Source organism: Lepisosteus platostomus, chromosome 7 (assembly GCF_059453375.1).
Source record: "Lepisosteus platostomus isolate fLepPlt1 chromosome 7, fLepPlt1.hap1, whole genome shotgun sequence".
Taxonomy (NCBI): Eukaryota; Metazoa; Chordata; class Actinopteri; order Semionotiformes; family Lepisosteidae; genus Lepisosteus; species Lepisosteus platostomus.
The window spans coordinates 8457244-8476730 of NC_142617.1; the positions used below are offsets into that span (position 1 = coordinate 8457244).

General features: G+C 36.5%; 2 protein-coding genes across 2 annotated transcripts in view; both read right to left on the reverse strand.

Annotated features, from left to right (window-relative positions):
- Positions 1-385: 385 nt before the first annotated feature.
- Positions 386-8563, reverse strand: tmem123 (transmembrane protein 123). Its single transcript, XM_088639050.1, has 8 exons — positions 8200-8563; positions 7192-7278; positions 5638-5697; positions 3756-3782; positions 3245-3268; positions 2807-2923; positions 2465-2618; positions 386-2297 (listed from the first exon to the last, which is right to left on the reverse strand). The coding sequence occupies exons 1-8, from the start codon at positions 8264-8266 to the stop codon at positions 2273-2275; spliced, it is 561 nt and encodes a 186-aa protein (XP_088495176.1). The 5' UTR covers positions 8267-8563; the 3' UTR covers positions 386-2272.
- A 1418-nt stretch (positions 8564-9981) lies between these two features.
- maml2 (mastermind like transcriptional coactivator 2) overlaps positions 9982-19487 on the reverse strand; it is a 65366-nt gene continuing 55860 nt past the window's right edge. The window contains exons 3-5 of the mRNA XM_088639052.1: positions 13292-13453; positions 12450-12564; positions 9982-12207 (exon numbers count right to left, since the gene is read on the reverse strand). Of these exons, the coding sequence (XP_088495178.1) occupies positions 11279-12207; positions 12450-12564; positions 13292-13453 (1206 nt within the window). The 3' untranslated portion in view covers positions 9982-11278. The remainder of the gene's footprint in view (positions 12208-12449; positions 12565-13291; positions 13454-19487) is intronic.

The following is a 19487-nucleotide window of genomic DNA, read 5'->3' on the forward strand; positions in this document are numbered from 1 at the left end:
ATTTTTTGCACACCATTTCCTTAGATTTCATTTAAATGCACGGAAACAGTTCTCTGCTTACCTGCAGTATTTCCTAGAGAAAGACACTTAATAAAATTAGGGTAATTTTTAAGGCACGATAACCCAATAAAAGTGACTGAGTGAGCACAGCTAAAAGAATGAGACAAAAAGAGGAAGGAAATGTCCTGCAAATCTGTGAAAAGCTGTTGAAAGAAACACAATCAGTACGTTTTCCATCTCGGGAAACGTGCCTTGAAATAAATTGACTGAACACTAGATAAACAGATTTATCATTAAGCATTAAGGAATATTAGCATCTTTACAGGCTGCACGTGGTTTAAATCATTGACATGAGTCAACACAAAAATCATACAAAGCTAACAAATCTTTTAAAACATTTTATTGGCAAAATGTGATAACATTTGATTGCAATATTTAAAGCCAATATTTATTTATTTTCACCAATATACAGATTGTCAAACTGCTTATTCAAAAATCACACTTGTCTCAATTTTCAGTAGATCTGAATGTGCTGACAAAAAGCGTGACAAAACCGTTCAGTCCAAGATGCGGTAACCCATTCCACTTCTGTTCACACTGGAAAAAATAGCAGGTTTTTATATTTATATTTGGAACATTTTCAGTTATGTTGCACTTCCCTTTTTTCTATACAAGGTTTCTTCTACATTAAAATAAGATTTCTTACCCTCACCACTGTAGAAATATAAAATACATTTCACTCTTTTGAGTGGAGAAGAAATCATCACCAGCCCTTTAATCTCAGTATGAAATGCATGCTTTGACAGACATTCGTTTTAGAGACCTAGGTCACATTTTGTATATATTAACTGTACAAAACGTCACTGTTGCACAGTACTTGTGCAAAAACAGGCTCAAATCCACTGGACATTAAAATGCACCAGGTGTTTCATAAAGCATGAAAAAGAAATCCCTTATACGGCACAATGATGCTGGATAACTGAAAGTTCTGTTATGGTCATTATTGGTAAATTATTAGATCAAATCAATCCTTTAAGATTCAATATAAAAAAAAACTGATTTTTTATAAACACTTCAATATTGTTTTATCTTTTAGTTAACTAACTGCACTATCTCACTGTTCCCAAAAATAGCATTTCCAAATATAAAACTGAACAACCATTAAAGAGCCCTTCATTGAAACCAAACTGGGCATAGATATGACTGAAAATATCCACAGCAGAAGAAAGTCTAACTTACCTAATTAGGTCTATCAATGATGTAGAACACGATTTTTAATCGCACTAAAGGAAGAGATGGGAAGAACTCTGGAACAGCTGGAGATGTTTATTGGGCATTGTGCTCTTGTTAAACATCACACTAACAGACTTGATTGAAATGAGTCTGCATTTGGTTTACAAATCCAAATGCTGCATTTTATGATAACCTGTGTCACAAACAGCAGATTATATTCACACTCAAAGGAGAACTAGTAAAACTCAAGTGAGTAATACTTATACGTGTAACAGAAATGCAATTTTACCTTATTAAACTACCATACAATGACAGGCTAAGAGCCATATACAGTATATATACTGTATAGTAAATGGAATGTATTATTGTATAGGATTTTTAATATCATGTTCATCATAAACCTTTCAGCAAACAGCAGATCTCTAATATAGAGTTTATACCTCATAAAACATATAAGATTTTTTTACTGTAATGCTGGCATTTGAGGAGTTATTGAATCATCCACTTTCTCAGATTTAAAATAGACCAGGACTCCCACTACAAAACTGTAATAGCACTTTAGGCAGGATTTCAAAATGTTGCTAATTAATTGAATGTGGTGAAAAACCAAAGTATAAGTCGTGACAGAAATGATGTTTAAAATTGTTGTGGAGCTGAACACCACAGTAATCATGAAGGGAGAGGGGCGGAAAACTACTTAAATGAAATAGGGCTAATATACAAAATATTTTTTGGTGTGTAAAAAAAAAGCAAAACCCAACTCTGCCCCATTGAAAAGCTATTGCTATGTTACAATGAAATCACAAGTTACAAAATAGCACATTTGGACATTGCAGTACCAGTGCACTTTTGGAACAAATACACTGGATTTCAAGTATATACACATTTAAACAACAGTGCATAAACACTAAAAGACTCATTTCACTCATTCTAATCAAAAATAGACTTTCTGTAACTGCATAAAAGGACCGTCCTTCTTCAAAGCCTGGTGTAAGGTGCTCAAAAAGATCTTCGGCGTTTTCTCCTTTGTGAGTCTTTCTTAAATTATGGCATCGTGCTCTTCGCTGAAAATCATATTTTAAGAAACATCAGTGGCCATTCACAAAATTAAACAAAATGCATGCATTCTTTAAATTGAGCAACGCTAAATGAAAAGAAAATGATTGTGCAAAATTAGGTTCTGCATGTAAAGGTAATTCTCATTAATGCAATTAAAACAAGTGAAACTTACATGGTGCGGTACTGTACCTCTCCCCTGTAGCAGGAGAACTTGTAGCCCAAAAACAGAATAAGGGTCATGCCCAGGGCTAATGCCATGCCTCCTACAAAACTCCCAGCATCAAACCTGGAACCTTCATAAGTGACAGCTGTGGTTTTGGGTAGAGCTAGAAAGAAGAATAAATAAAATCTGATATAAATTTCCTTTGAAACAAGAGCCTTGCAGAAAGTAAATGAATCATGGAAAAAGTAAAGGTTATTTCCATGCTGAACAGTAGTAAGAAAACCCACAACTTTTCAGCTCTTGAGCCTTCTTCAGGTGTGAGCTCACTTGAAAATTAAAAAAAAGGCTTACCTGCAGAGGTGTTAAGAGGACTGCTGGTAGTCATAGTTGTGGTAGTGGTAGAGGTACTTGTCGTATTCCCTACTGCACTAGAAATATTGGTCAGAGCTGTCTGTACAGATGTCGTAGCTGTTTAAGAAAACAAATAAACAAAAAAAAAAGTCATTTCTAAAAGATCTTTTGCAAATCAGAAACTACAATTACAAAAGTTAAACTATTACAGGCCACTTTCAAATGTATATACTGTCAAAAGCTGCAGTAATGTTAATTTAAGAACAATGCTTAAAAATAACATTCCAGAAGAACTTGCTGGAAAAATAATTAAGACATGCCTGACTACAATTCATAAACATTCCAAAGAAAATGTAAAAACATATTAAATGGCTTCAGGGGGATTAGATTTCTGTCTAGGAAATTATAGTTCATGAAATTCTGAAAGATAATACTTACTCTGCGTCACTGTGCTGTTAGGAGCTGCAAGACAAACAAAAAAAAAACTCCACTGATTTCCGTTTCCCTTACAGACATCAAAGAGAAGCTGAAAACGTTTATTGTTATATATAGAACATACAGCTTGCAAATAAGAGAATGTCATTTAGCTTATCTAACTTAGCTAGCAAATTGATTGATCTCATCCTGCCGTGTCTTGAAAGAAGTAATGCTGTAGCTGAGGGTTCAGTTCTTGTAACCTGTCAGAATAGCACATTCCTCTGAGCCCAGAAACAAAACTGATTGCTTTTCTTTAGATTCACTGCAATGCAACTTTATTAACTAGAATCACTAATAACATTACCCCCAACTGGAGCATTCATCCCTCACCCATAAGGTTCCCTATGAAGTGGTAACTCCTCTAAATCATCACTGACAAGTGCTAGAAGCAGTTCCCATATCATACAAACACCTGCACTAGAAGTCCCCCACCTTCCAGTTTTTTTTCAAACATGTTTTCTCAAATACTCACCTAGTAAATTCAAAGCTGCTCCTTTATCTGAAAAAAAAAAGTCATTTTAATGATATGTTACTTAAAAAAAAGCAGAATTTGGGAAGTTGCATACTGTAAAGGGTAATGCACTCTAGGAAGAAAGAGATATATAAAAAATAAATTAAATATTTATTTAAATACATGTTACAAACATATTACATATGTTTCTGTTATTGCAATAGTGGGTCTTCCTGTAGTTTACACTAGATTTTAACAGACTTCATGATTTCGACTGGTTGTCCTGGCCCACAAAAACACTTTACAGAAAAGTTAGGGTGAAGTGCACTTTCTTCAGAAAAAGAAAACTACGTTAGAGAAAAATGAGCTTTATGTATAGAGAATAAAGGTGTGGAGGTAAAGAAAATGCTAAAAGTTAAAACAATGAGAGGACAGGACTGAAGGCATTCAATGACGTTGAAGGTTTACACTTGGAACCAACTCTTGCAACCTGAATGATGAGATAAAAACAGGTCAGACTGTAATAGAATACATAATGGTACACTTTCTTTTTGTGTCTGTCAGCGGGTTTCGGCTTGTACACATTTATTTTCTCTGACTTTCAGCACTTTTTCATTTCTAGTGAATATTGTTTTAAAATCTTTTTCCAAAGACAATGGATGAGAGCCTTAGAAACACCTTTGCGCTTGGAAAAAGCAATCTGTCTACTTTATTCCTATTTAAAAAAAAAGATTCAGCAGGTGCTTTTTTATCTAAACACAAAGTGCACTAATGTGCAGAAAACCCTTACAACCATAACACACTGCACAAAGGAAGAACAAATAGCTACAAAAGTTATTTTTTTCTCCCTGATCAAAATATTCATTATTAAACACTGACAAAAGTCTTGAATTTAAAAAATGCATAAACTGAGGTTAGAGACAAAGAATGAGATTTTGGAGATTGTGTAAAAATGAAAGATTCAATGCAGAAATGAGAAACCAAGATGGGTTTTTTTTCTGTGACTCAGATATGAACATTTCTGAAGCTAGAGTCAAAAAAACAATCAAAAAGGGCAACCACAGAGAATTTGAGCATACAAATGACTAATTTATCTTATTTATAGAGCTGGTTTGCAGGAGCAGTGTGGATAAAATGCTTTTTCTAACAGGTACATCAACAGGGTTCCAATCCACAGCCCTAACTTCTCCACTCTTAAAATCTGAAAATAAACTATACTAAATAACATACAATATAACATATACACATAATGTATACAACCACAATTTCACAAGTACACTATTTTAGTTTTTTTTATGTGACAAATTTTGTGAACGCTAGTAACTTAAAAAATTGTGCAAAACAAAAGCACTGCTGGAAAAACCACAAAAATGTCACAGTTTGTAACTGAGAGTGTAACTTGTTGAACAACCTTTTTCCAATATCGCCTACACAGTGTCCCTGTGTAGCACATCCATAACTTTATCTACCTAATACATGTATTGAGTGAGAATGTCACTACACAGCTTGTCATCAAAGACAGTTTTCAGACTGTGAAAAACACCTACAAATATATCTTTGCAAATAAAAAGCAAAAGCTTCCTCCTGAGATAAAGATGTTGACAGGATGTGGATTTCCTGACATTTCAATATACACTGTATGGCAGCAGGAAACAAAAAAGTATATTAACAAGACTCAAAAAGGAAAAAAAAGAGTTTCTTGATTCTTGATAAAAACCAATAATGCTGCTTTCTAAAGTAAGAGCTGACTGAGTCGATGTTATGACACGTGCCAAGCAAACCTTTCAAGGCATCTTTTAACAGCTTCTGCATACATGCCTGAAAATGTATTTGTATTAAAAAGATGATAAAAGGACACCTGATAAAGCAGAGAAGAACAGAGAATTCTCTCTCAATTACTTGCCTTCAGCTGTACACTTCTGATTTTTCCCATCAGGGGTGGTGTAGTTCTTACAGGATGGACCTGTTAACACAAGGCATTCATCCTTTAACAACTACAAAGATATAAGACGCAGAGTTAAAAGGAGCACTAACACACATGGAATATTTGTTACCTAGATCTAATCTCACTTCCCTTCCCTAAACTTTTTCACATCTAGACTCAAAACCTTCTCCTTTAGAAGGGGTTTTACTTAACTAGTTCTGTTCTTTACCTCTCTGCTCCTACTGCACTCAGTACCCCATCCCCATCTACCATCTGCTCTCATTGTGTAGTTTTATTGTGCACATCTTGTGTATTTTTACTGCTGTTATCATTCCATGAAGTGCTTTGAGAAGCCACCTTTAAATGTGCTATATAAAATAGTTTATTATTATATTTTTATTATTTACTTGTACATCACCTGCGTACCTTAAGAAACTATGGAATATTAACTATACGTTGGTTATATACTTTTGTACAATTGCTTTTTTCAGAAATAACAAAGGATGGTGTCTTTCAGCACTATCTCTGGGACGTGTTTTTGGATCCTGTGTTGATCCAACATTTGTTTTTGAATAAAAATTAAGTCAACGTAAAGAGTTTTTATTCATTGGAACTGTGTTTACAGATGCACGTAAGAAATGTAAAAATGAAAAAATGTAAGAAATATTTTTAAGCTTTTAATTATTTAAATTTAAACCTTTTGTGATACAGATATGCAATGGTAGAGCTAACAAACCGGAACCATTTGTCAGCATAGTCCAAAAGACCCCAAAACATGTGAAAAGCTGGTTTAATTATTTTTAATGATGACATTTATCAAGCAAAAGCTCCAGAGCACCATGTACCTATGAAAGGCACATACTGACTGGAGAAATAGAAAACATGAAAAAAAGGTACAGAAATCCATCCAATACTCATTACATTTCCCAGTGGTTTCAGAGGACCTAATTATCACTGATCATGAACCACTTAATGTTAAATTAGGGGAGCAAGCCTGAGACTTTTGCTAATCTGGTTCTGTAAAACAGCTTGATTGTGTTAAGTAATTCTGAGAATATCAGACTGTTTCTGAACTGGGCAATGTGCACATCCCACCTAACACCCCCAATTTATGACTGCCTCTAAAACCAGATAAAGTAAGCTTACAACTTTTATTAAGCTGTTTGAATTCCTGCAGGGGTGGTAGCAATGACTATGTATGGGTTGATGTATTTTATGTAATATACATTGTTAAATATTTATAGCAATGTTTATTAGAATTGTCCATATATTATGTAAGTTTCTATGCATGTAAGAAATAGCTGGAAGCAAAAAAGAATTCAGAGAAATCAGAAATTAAGTGTTATTGGATCCTATAATGAAACCAGATGGCTAAATGCTTAGAGCATATTTATAAATATGCACAAGATTTTTATTTCCTGAAGCATTCAAGTTTCTTCTTAGATGGAATAAAGGCAAGATAAAGTCACCTTAAGTCAGCAGTTATGTCAAAATGAGCCTGAGATGACAGGCTATGGTCAGAATAATACTTACTTGACTCATTTAAATAAATCAGCCAGGTACAACTGGTTTGATTCAAGCATGACTGGCAGTCAGTCAATGAGGAGCACTGATCTGATGCTGGAAAGAAGAGACGGATTAGATTGAATTCGAGACATTAAACAACATATGATCTGCTAAAGCAAGCACAAGACAAAGAGTAACTGCCACTTTAACACATCACACAATACAAAGCTAACTTACGATCTTTTATACCAGGCATTTCCAATTAGAAAAAAAATGTTACACAATATTGTTCAATCTGGAATGGACATCTGGCCATGTCTGACCAAATACTGAACAGGATCACTGCATGGATTTGCAGAGAGAAAACAATGAAATTCTGAACTAGCCTAGAACAGGTTCCAGTGTTTATGCTTCCCGTGGCTGCAGTGCTGTATAAATCACTTGCTTCAAGAGAAAGAATAAATCGGTTACATGGAGCAGACTATGATATTATAAAGGCACGGTTTCGTCCCCATTTCATGTGACAACCTGGGCGTTTAGTTCAAAACAGGTTCAACCAGAACCACACTACAGTTGCACTGAAAAACAAATAATACAACGAAGCACTATTAATACGCTAGATAAATACCTTACTTTTTTTCCCCAAGTGGTAAAAGATCTGTGTTATAACAACGTGTTACAATTCGGTGGGAACAGTACACGCTTTTAAATTTAAAGCATCTCCATTCTCTATGTCGTGGGCCTAAATTATTAGCTTCCTTTAAAAAAAAAGAAATTGGCAGGCCGCGATATTTTCCTACAAACACAACGAAGACATTTAGTAAAACCCTCCGTGCATTTACACTTGTTGATTTCTGACATAAAACGCCGCTGCCAAATGGTAGCAAGCAAACAAACCAAGACAAAATATTTTCATGCTTGTCAACTTGCTCATAAACATGTTGCCATTATTTACATAATTCGTTCATTCGGACTGTGATAGGCTATGCTAAACCTTTATTTCCCATCGCCAACAATACTAGGTAGCCTACTCACCGCATGACACGAAAAAACAAATCGCCAACTGTCCTGCCACGAAGACACAGAACACAGTGATTTTCATCTTTATTATTCAGATATGTCCAAAATAGACCGAGAGTGCCCAAAGCTTCATAAATGTGCAGCTGCAGTGTTTTTTTTTTTAAAGCTGCCAGTTATCTTCTCAAAAGGCTTTTGTCAAGCAATTAAAAAAGTCCTGGAAATAACTAGGACAGATTATGAAGGGCTGAAATTCCCAAAGGAAAGACGAGAGTTTTAAAATTCCCACGAGGCGCCAGGCATCAATGCGGATTTCACTTTTCTAAGCTCGGCTTTTGGACTAATGCTCTCCCAGTCAGTAACACCAGAGGAGGAAACGCGAAAAAGAGGCAGGGCTACGTCGTAAAAAAATCCCAAAAATGTACGCCAGTTTTTAAAGATATATCCCTAATAGGGAGGTCTGCTGTGGGTCAGGTGTGCATTTAAAGTACTGAAAGTGTTACAATGGATTTTAAACTAATAATCGCCCCCACCCCAGATTCACATTTGCCTCGAAGTGTTATCGAAGGACTGGGTTGTTGTTCATGCATTAAGATTGGAAATGATCTTTGTTTTAACTGAATCTTAAATTTTAACTGACTGATCTCAATGTTAAGATATTAAAAGTCTTCACCTGTTATTTTCAGGGCAATGGTGATTAATCATATCTTTTACATTCGATCTACAGGCGAACGTAGTTTAGTGAAAAGAATTCTGACAGCATTCTGTATTTCAGGCGTGCTGTGCTAATGTTGCCATACAGTGTTGATAAGAGGGAAGTGGTTTTGTTTGGGTTTTGCTTAACCTGCGATGCATTTTAAAAGCAATGCCATACATGGGGAATGCCTTCATGATGCAAACAAAAACAATGCGACATAAAATTGTTTGGATGAAGTTCCTTCATAACAGTCTGCTGCAGCAGGACTTAATCAATGAGGTCAGGTGGCTTGCAGGGAGCAAAGTGCGATACTGAAATGCAAAACCCAATTCACTAGGGACAACATCAAAGAATTCAGTGCTTTGTGAATGTTTGTAATACTTGGCGAAGACAGGTTTGGCCTAACCCGCGTGGTTAATGAGTATTATCCTGGCCGTAGGACAAGGAGGCTCGGACCCCATTCCAAAGGGGTGAACCCTCCAAAGGGGTACTGTATCTGCAAGGTGGGAAAAGAATGCTCGACACAACTGGTCTCAGGTGTTTGTGTTCAATGTATACATAGCTAATTTCCGTTAGTATGGTGATTAGGTAGAGCCGTGTTAGACGGACGTGTTATTGTCGTTATTGCTTACAACTTCCATTTAGCAAAAGCACATTTTAAGAAAAAACATGATGAAATGAAGGTGGATATAAATAGGAACAACAGAAACTACCTGAGGATATCAAATGGAACTGGTTCTCCCATTTTGTAAAGGAAAAAGTAAAGGTGTATTCCATGCTGAAAAGAGAAGAAAGGAAACACACCGTTTTGGCTGCGGAGCCTTCGTCAGGTGTGTGACAGACTCCACAGCTGAAACAATGTGTTTTTTTTCTTCTCTTTCCAGCATTGAATAAACCTTTACCTGTGCCTTTGCAGCCTACGCATGCTGACGCAGCTCCCTACTTGAACTTTCTCCCATTCTGTTCCTAATTCAGACATTGCATCAAATGCTTGTTCCCAAAGACGAAAGACAAAAGCGCATATATAGTCTTACTAAGGGTACGCACAGCATGGACAGCATTTCAGATGAATTATAGAGCTTTTTCTTTAAGACAGCAGACACTTGAATGTCTAATTTGTTTATTGTTGGTACTGGGAAGCTAACATGGCTGCACCAAATATACACCACATTCAACACGCAACAAAATGAACAAAACATTTTTTAGAAGGAAACAAGTTTTCAGTACAAAATATAACATTTACTAAATTTTAATTCACAGAAGTATAAATATAATCTTCTGAAGCATATGATTTGTTTATCAAAACATACTTTACATTTCTTTACAAAGCGCAGTACAATCTGTACATTTCATAGTTGACACACAAGTGCAGAGATTTAAAATCTGTCAGAGCAAACAGATGCTGCAAACCAGATACAGAGAGGTTTATTTTTTGGGGGAAAAAAAACAAAACAAAACTTGGTCCTAGGCAAAACAAAACCTCATTATAAGATTTCCAAAAAGATGAATAAACATTGCAAGTCTGGATAGAAATGTAAGTTTATACAGCACAGTTTTTGTCATAAAGTATACGTAGACAAGCAGTCCCATGCGTTTTATGGAAACATGAAGATTTATAATGATCATGACTGACTCAGTTTGATTTGTCCAGTAATGCCAGAGTTTAAAAATAAGAAAAGGACAAACCGCTTATTTGAAGAGAAAGAACAACTTGTGAAACAACAAGACTTGTTAAAGAGAAAATAGGCATAAACCACATATTTCAGCATTTAAGCTCCCCCTCAGTGACTTTATACATATCAGAGATCTTGAGTAGTGTTGTCACGTATATTAAAATAGAAGTACAAAAGAGTAATAAAATAGAGAGAACTAAGGAAAAACTGTGGAACAAAATACACATAATTGTCACGTACAGCTAATTGATCACAAGTGCTGAAACAAACAAAATTGTCTCAAAGCAATCTGTCATAAATAATGTGGCCTTCAGCATCACCACTAAATTATATCGAACAGCTCAAGGTGTAAACTCCCGATAGTTTGCAAGGCTAAACAAGTTAAATGATGTAATCTTGTCTTATTCTAGTTGTCAACACAAGGTTGTTTGATATTTCGGAAAGTATAAAACACATTTTTCATCATTGGTAGAAAACAAAGGCCACTATTGTTCAATAATTGTGAAATGAATATTCATAAATTAAGCACATTATCTATGAAACCCAAACCAATAACATCCCTTTTAGGGAATAAAACTGGAAAATGTACACATTTAAACAATTAAGCATATACAGTTTGTACTGCCCATTGGAAATTGGCTCTTTAATCTGCAGCTATGTGACATGTAAATGTAGCATTCAGACATGTAGCTATAAGACATGTATGTGTCTACAGCCACCTGCCATTTTAAGAATGACTGCCGAGAATTTCATCCAGGTTGATATCTTCCATCCAGTCATCATTTCCAGAGCCAGATTTCAGCAGCGAGTCTATGAAATCTGAGTCAGTGTTTATCCCTGGAACTGTGTTGTCTCCTTCCTGGAGAAAATCAAAGGTCAGGTCACCACTGTTGCTGCTGCTTTGATAAGGGCGGGGATTATGACCAGAGGCGGTGAAATTGCCTGCGCTTGCTGTCTGCGCAGGTGAGAGCTGATTCATATTTGTCATGGTCGACAAAGTGGGCATTCTTGGCTGGCCAGGCCTCTGAGCGGGTCCGGTAGCTGTCCCAGCTGCCTGCCCATTAACAGCTTGGTTCATTGGGTTGAGAGGGCGCATGGAGATGTCTGGAGCTACTTGGTTTGGTGGTGCTATAGACCTGTGTGGAAAGTGACGGCTGCCCACTTCCTGATGGGAATGTAGCGTATTCAGGAATCTCCTGACTCCGAGGGGATGAGGAGGAGCTGCAGTCTGTTTAGAGCCTTGTGCCCAGCTAGGTGGCACCATAGTGGAATTCGTCATCATACCAGCCAGTCTGTGTCCAGGCATGCCTGAAGTCTCCTGGTTTACTGCTGGCCTCATGTGCTGTGCATTTGTCACAGAGCTAGGCCCAAAATTAGTCCCCATGCTGGCAGGTCCTTGAAATCTGGGGTTATTCTGGTTCATTCCCATTGGATTTTGGCTGCCACGTTGCTGGAGCTGGTTTGCACCATTCTGTGTGTTATAACCCCCTTGTTGAGGGTCCATTCCAGGCCCATATATCCTTTCATTGGTAGTAGGTGCCATCTTGCTTCCCTGGCCCGACGGAAGATGGCAGGAGTTGGCTTGCAGACCACTCTGATTGGAAGCATTGTTTGTCAATGTCTGGGTCGAGGACATCCCTAATGAAAGCCCACCACCTGGAGATAAATAACAAATTAACATTTTCTTAATGTGAAAGCTTATTAAACGCTGGTCAGATCAAGTCTCAAGACAGGATTACCCTGCAATGACTATGTACTATAACAACTTTGTTCTATCATATAGTATGTATTTGTGAATATATTATTAAAAATTAACATTTCAGAGCATCTTCTGCTATTTTTAAGAACACTACATGCACACTACACAAAAAGTAAAATGTGAATATTTTTCACTTTACCTGGGTACTGATTTGTTGGCGGCTGTGCTCCAACCATATTTCTTCTTGACTCTTTGTAATCAGGAGGCGGCCTGGTTAAACGGCGGTTTAACTGATCCTGTGGACTCATTTTGTCCTAAAATTAATTGAAAATGCAAAAAGGAATTTGTTACGGTGTTTTGAACATTAACAAAAGTTTGTTCTACTAAATACTACTGCTCAAAAGCAATTCTGGTGTTTGTCATGAAGCAAAACACTGAAATGCAATTACTGTCATTTGTGAACTTCTTTCCCTGAACATTTTTTTTTATTTCTTTAAGTGTCACTGGGGTTTTGCTAGCTAAAACCTCTGAACAACAAGTCAATAATATTAAAATGAAATGAAACACGTACTTTAACCTGTCACATTACATGCATGAGCTTTAGGTTAAAAAATCATTAAAAAGTATTTTAAGGCTCTCGTGAAAAGTTATAGTTTTCCACGTGTCTTATTTCTAGGACTGAAGTAGAGAGCTGCGTCACCATGCGTAGGCTGCAAAGAAGCAAGTAACGGTTTATTCCCTGCTGAAAAGAGAAGAAAAGAAACACAACGTTTCGGCTGTGGAGCCTTCACACCTGAAGAAACATTGTGTTTCGCTTCTTCTCTTTTCAGCATGGAATAAACCTTTACTTGCTTCTTAATTCTAGGATGCCTATTTGTATTAAACAAAAGAAAGAACGGACCCTATAAAGAAGTGATAGAATTATTCATGGACTGTTTGATTTATTGATTGTGACTAACCAATGCATTTATCTGTGTATTGACACTATCTATTGACTGATGCTCCTACACTGTAGTAGATCAGAGTGTTGTGTATACTCACTCCCTCATTGAGAATTTGCTGTTGTAAAACCATCTGTCTTTGCATGGCCTGGTTCTTTCCCATGGTCTTCTGCTGATTGGTCAAAGATGGCGGCTGCGGAGGCTGAGTGGTGCTGTTTGCAAAGCTGCTGCTCACAGGTAGCCGGGTCCCGGGAGGTAGAACCTGGAAAATATTATTTATGGAAAGCTGTATTGATGCATCTTTTTGGAACCTGGATAAGATTATAAACCATCAGGATATGGATTACACTCTAGTTTCCACCAATCGTCCATTTCTTCCACATCACTTGAAGGGGCCTTGGCTTTGGTGGTGTTACAAACACGTAACAGAAGATAGGAAATACTTTTTTCTCCGAAGGCATAAAATCTGCAATAAATTAAATTTGGTCCATTCAATTTACATCAGTCTAGAATAATGTGGTCGCAAATCAGCCTTTTCAGTGCTGTTCTGAATTTTAAGATGGTCATTTACATAAGTTAAGAAACCATACTTTCCTTGACGGTTTCTTTTTTTTTTCCAATAAGATGGATGGAACATTTTAGGGCTAAGATACCTCTCTTCATACATAACGTGTTGCCTGAGCCAAACTCCTGTTCCACAAAATAAGACTCACATGGTCTGCAGTACATTAGGATTACAAACAGAAGACAAAATTCTTTGATCTAAGATCAACTTTGTTAAAAATATGACTTATCGAAGCAAAGATTGTTTAATTTAGAATTAGTATGCTTTCTTTTTATTGAGACGCTTAATGCAGTTTATGCCCTTCTGGTTTTTAGGGCTAGTGTCATTTTCTTTGTTTTTGTGGCCAAAAAACCAGTAATTTGAAAGATTAACAAGAATCTGTTTCTGCTTTTATTCTAGCGTAACTAGTCATTATGAAAAAAACAAACTTAGTGAAAGGAATGGTAAAAAAGGTCATGAATGTCTTACTAACTACAGTATCTCTGATTAGCTGTCATGTGAGAATTCATTCAGTGCTTCATAAGATCTTGAAGAGAATATATGCATAGTACAACAGGTAGCATAAAATATACTTTTGCTTCGATCAGATGCCGGTGCTTTGTAATTTCCAGAGCTTTACACAAGAGGGCAGCATTTGCATTCACTATAGTGCATTTTTTGCACCTGGCAAGACAGTCATGGTACAAGACTTTGAACTGTGGTGGAAACAATTCTGGTTAAATTATTTCAGAAGCTGTGTTGTACGGACCGTTTACAGCAAGAACCATGGATACCCTTTTTTTTAACTAGTGCTGACTCAGCCCCTTTTGGAAAATTTTCAACACCATCTAATAAGTCATACTGGCAGCAGGACAAATAGTCTTTCTGACCCCATGGATAATTACAAGCTTTCTCTAACTAACCAAAGAAGACCTTTGCAAAGATTTCCTCTAGTAGGCTTCCTCCACCAAAATTGAACACAGAAGTGAATTTGAATATCTGGGTAAAAGAGCTTAGATTGATTTTAGAGTGGCTCATAAAAGTAATTCAGGTCAGCCTGTCCCTCTTGCCCTTCATCACAGATTTCAGTCTCGACTCATTTTATGTGCTGTTTAGGCTGCTAATTGACAGGCCTCAATGCTGTTATGGTGGTCCAAGACAGAAGGCATTCAAGCCTGGAATTAAACACAGGACCCAAAAACTGTGAGGGAGCTGTGCTATCAGCCAAGCCAGTTTGAACATTAAGGACCCTGATTAGCCACAGTCTTAGACTGTCTTACATAGATTAGCATTAGGCAATCCAAAATTAGTATCAATCAGGCTATGTGAAAGTCTCAAGACTTTGACAATCACACTGAAATATCAGAAATTAATTGGTTTTCATTACTCTGTATGATATTTGCATCTCATTCTACCTAGTTGTTCTGCATTTTATCATACCCGTCTTTTAAGAGCTTTACAGTATATAATGTTGTTTTCATGTATCTAACAGTCTGACTATTATGTATATACTGTAAATGTGATGTGATGTTAAAAAGAAAATTTTTACATCACTAACTGTAGTCGAATTACAAGGTGTATTGATTTTTAATTGACTACCCCAAATACCAGTTTCAATTAAAATTCAGCATGGTTTACTAAATTAAAAATCTGTTTGGTAGTTTCCTCAGATATTCAAAAATTAAAACAAGAACTTTATTGTTATTTCATTATAGAAATTTCTCATTAAATGAGCTTAATTCATTCCTTGAAATCTGCTCATAAGGTGAAAACTCATTCAAGTTGAGTGAAAACTCAAATTTTGATTTAGAGACAGATTTTAGGGGACACATCTTATCAGAGTTCAGCTATAATTATTTCTCATATCATTTCATAGGACACAGGCACAGCAAGCTGAGGGGATACATTAATTAATTTAAAGATCAGCATAATAGAATGCACAAAGAATCTAAATAAACATGTCTTCTTAAACACTCATTTCTTATTTTGAAGATTATTATATACAAACCACAGCCTAAAAAACGTCTGAACAATCCTTTAGTATTCAGAGACAATAACATCAGCTATTGTCTCACTGAAGGTGTAAAAAGGAGGAAATGCAAAGCATGGACAATTGGGAGGCAGGGGTTTTGTGATTGCATTCTTAACATTAAGGGGAAAAAGAGGTAAATGCTTTTAAGCTCCTGTAAGTCCTTGGACTTAATGTAGCTATTTGATTTTTAAAAGAGATGGTCTTAAACTTGCTTAATGCGTCAATATTTTTTTCCACCAAGATCCATGACACTGGGCTATGAGCCAGGCTCTTCTTGGGCCAGAGCAATCTCGTAGCAACAGGCCCAGCAACCAAGCCTCGTTACCAGTCTCGTCCGACAATCCCGCCTTTAAGGAGAACAAAGGTTGGCGTGATTAATCATTAAGTTTTTCAGATTCTCTGTTCCTGCACGTGTTCCATCTGTAGACTCACAAAAGCCAAGATCACAATCGTGCCTGCTTTTTTAACTGCTTGAGCATCTGCAGAAAAGGACGCTTGAAAAAGACTTTCCAATGAATTCATAGCCAGCTTTACAGTACGAGCCAGGGATTCTAAGGAAAAAAGTAGTTGGGAAAAAGTAGGCGAGTGAAAGGCCATCCATAAAGTGCCCTGGAAAAAGTGATAACCCATCACTTACAATCCATATTGGCCTCTTTCCTTTGGCTTCTAGCTGTCAGCGTGTCCTCAGTCTATGGATACTAATCACAGTTTATACACTTTCCTCACAGGAAAAAAAAACATTTCACTTTTAACTTTTGTACGGCAGCTGAGTTAATAAAGAAAGATAATACAGCTTTGCTGTGAACATCGACTAAACCTGTCTCTACTTTGATATTTTCCAAATTATGTGACATTTGGAAAATAAATATCATCATCATCAACAACAACAACAAAAAACAAACAAACAGCTTTTATTCTGGTCTAGAGGTACCATTTAAAACACAATTTCCAATACTGAACAGAAAGCTTTGTGCGTTCCTTCCCTCAGGTGATGGAACAAGTACCTTTCTCTAAGAGAATAGGGTCACAGTCGCAGCAGGCTGTGGCTTGGAAAAGGAGGTGGCAGTTCCAGTATTTGATAGCTGCTTTAGAAAACCCACCCTGAACTGGGCAGCTGATTAAACAAGCAGCAAGTTTATAAGGAAACAAAACAGTGTAATGATGGAGGCTCTTTATATCCAGTCCAACCACAGTATCAGTAGCCCTATGTAAAGCCGAAGGTACCAATAAATCTAATGGCTTTAGATTTACCATTAGTCTATGATTTTTTTAAGCAATGGTCCTTATTCTTACAGAATAAAGGGTCAGTGTTTTACAGTGCCATAATTATCACATTCTGTATTCCTATTTTTCTAGATCCAGTAACCATGGAAACAGATCAGCTCTTTCAAACCTCAAAAAGCAAGCCGTCCCTGAATATAGGCCTGTATTCTTGACTAGGCTATGCCAGGGGGCTTGTGTGCCCGAGAGATATGCCAAGACTCCATTCCCGCCCAGCTACCTGATGCATTATGGGATCCCGATTGCTGCCCACAGCCTGGCCACCGCAGCAGAAGGACAAAAAGCAAGAGTAAGCTTAGAGCTCTTCGCAGTGTTCTTAATGCCTTGTACCTTGTCTTAATCATTGCAATTACCCAGGGATACAGTCTGCCTGTGGAATATCTCCGCATGTCACTAAGTTTTCCTGTCTGGATTTATACAGTCAATGTCCAATAAAACCATTCTCTTCCTGCTAGGGATAGCCACTATACCAGTAGCCATAAAAATTTCGATAATGAAAAAGGAAAAGTAGCGGATTTAGCTTTTGGGGGATTTTTATCCTCCCAGATTGTGGAGGCGAATGACCATTTGCCTGAAATCTTTGGAGAGCTCTTTGAGTTTAATCATGATGAGGCATGGTCATGTCTCTTATATGTTACCTCTTTTTATACCCAAGGGAAACAGGAAACATTAAGAGGCCTCTATATAGTTGCACTGCACTTCCAAAGAGCAAGTAGATAGGTTTCTTTTTTATTTTACTTAAAGGAATATTTAGGGTGAATGATTTCACAGCCGTGAGTTCTGGAATTCAATAAATTCTGTATAATAAATATAACTTTCCACTGTGAAAGTAATATTATGATTGATTACATTTTTAGAATTGTTTGAAGCGTGACACATTATTCTATCTGTAACCCTATTTTATGACATTCTGTGGTCTAAGTTCAGCTGGAGTATGAATACATCTAGAGGGCACTGTATTTTAATGCTGACGGATTCTAGACCCAAAGGTTTTAGTTAATTTTCTAAAAGTGTGTCTGCAATGCTATAGTCCTTGTCTTTTCTGGAATACCAGTCTTACCCAGTATCATGTACATGCTGACATGATGCAACAGGCCATGAAAAAAGTTGACAACTTGAGAAAAAAAGGGGAAAAGTAGTAGGAAATGTAGACAGAAAATGGAAACTCTGAAATAAATGCTTCTAAATGTCAGGTTGCATTAAGTATTTCCAGATAGTTTCACTTTTCACATTTTGCTCAACCTATCATGCACCATAAATAAAACTGTTGTCTTAAAATTTTAACCACGTATATGGCCGTGACTTACCATAACTGAAGAGACTCTAGAGAGAGTCTGAATTATCAACACTCAGAATGAAAAATAATTTCAAACACCCCCTATTTGTGTTACTTTTATTTGCTAGATTATATATATAGTTTCCTTTGCAGTTTATCTACACAAATTAAATAAACATATAATTATATATATATATTATATAATGTAACAAATCTAAATGAACTGTTTATAAAACCTTTCCATTGCACTGTACTTTATACCCTGGTTCTCCAGCAGGAGTCTCACTTTTCAAATCTTTGTCTTTTTTATGCATATTAGATTAGTGTTTGGTATTGCACAACATAAAAATGGAAAGCATTATCTCCTAATAATTTGCTCTGAATTGAAGCTTCATAATAAACTATTTATACACAGAAAGCACGAAATTGATAAACCTAAGGAAAAAGCTCACTATTATATTTATTGGCACTCAAAGCTTACTGAGTCTTATCTTTTAGTCTGGAAACCACCATAGCTTTACTGTATTTGAGTAGCTTACCAAGCCTGCTGCTTACCAGAGTAAGTCAAGAAAGTCACTGTTAGCTCAGTCTCTGACACACTTCCAGATCCACTTTCTCCAATGGTTGTGGGTTCTAAGCAGAGCCTAATGATGAGCTCCAGGGAGAATGCTATGATGGTACAGTCTCAGGCACCTACTGTATCATAATGGCTCTTCAGAAAGCACTTCTGTGGTACTTCCTCTTTCAGATCTCTCAACTTTTACTTTCCATCAGTAAGGCCAAACACCTGAAGTGTTTTTCAACTGTCTTCAAACAGAATACCACAAAGCTTTGACCGAATATATCACACAGTACAGGACTTCACTTTTGTACCATACACACTGAGATTGACCCATTGCTAGATTTAACACCTGGTGACTCAAAACCAATAAACCAAAAGCAAAAGTATAAATCCTGGAGAACAATAATGGTACTGAGAAGTTATAAAACACAAAATGTCCTGCCTATCAAAATATAGCAAACAGAATTAAAATTGACCTATATCACCTACCTTGTACATATAACTTAAATCAGATAACAAAATGTATAATATAAATGTTTATGGGTATTTAGATGCACTCTACTGTAAGGTATTGTAGTGTGCATAATGTTATATGTACAGA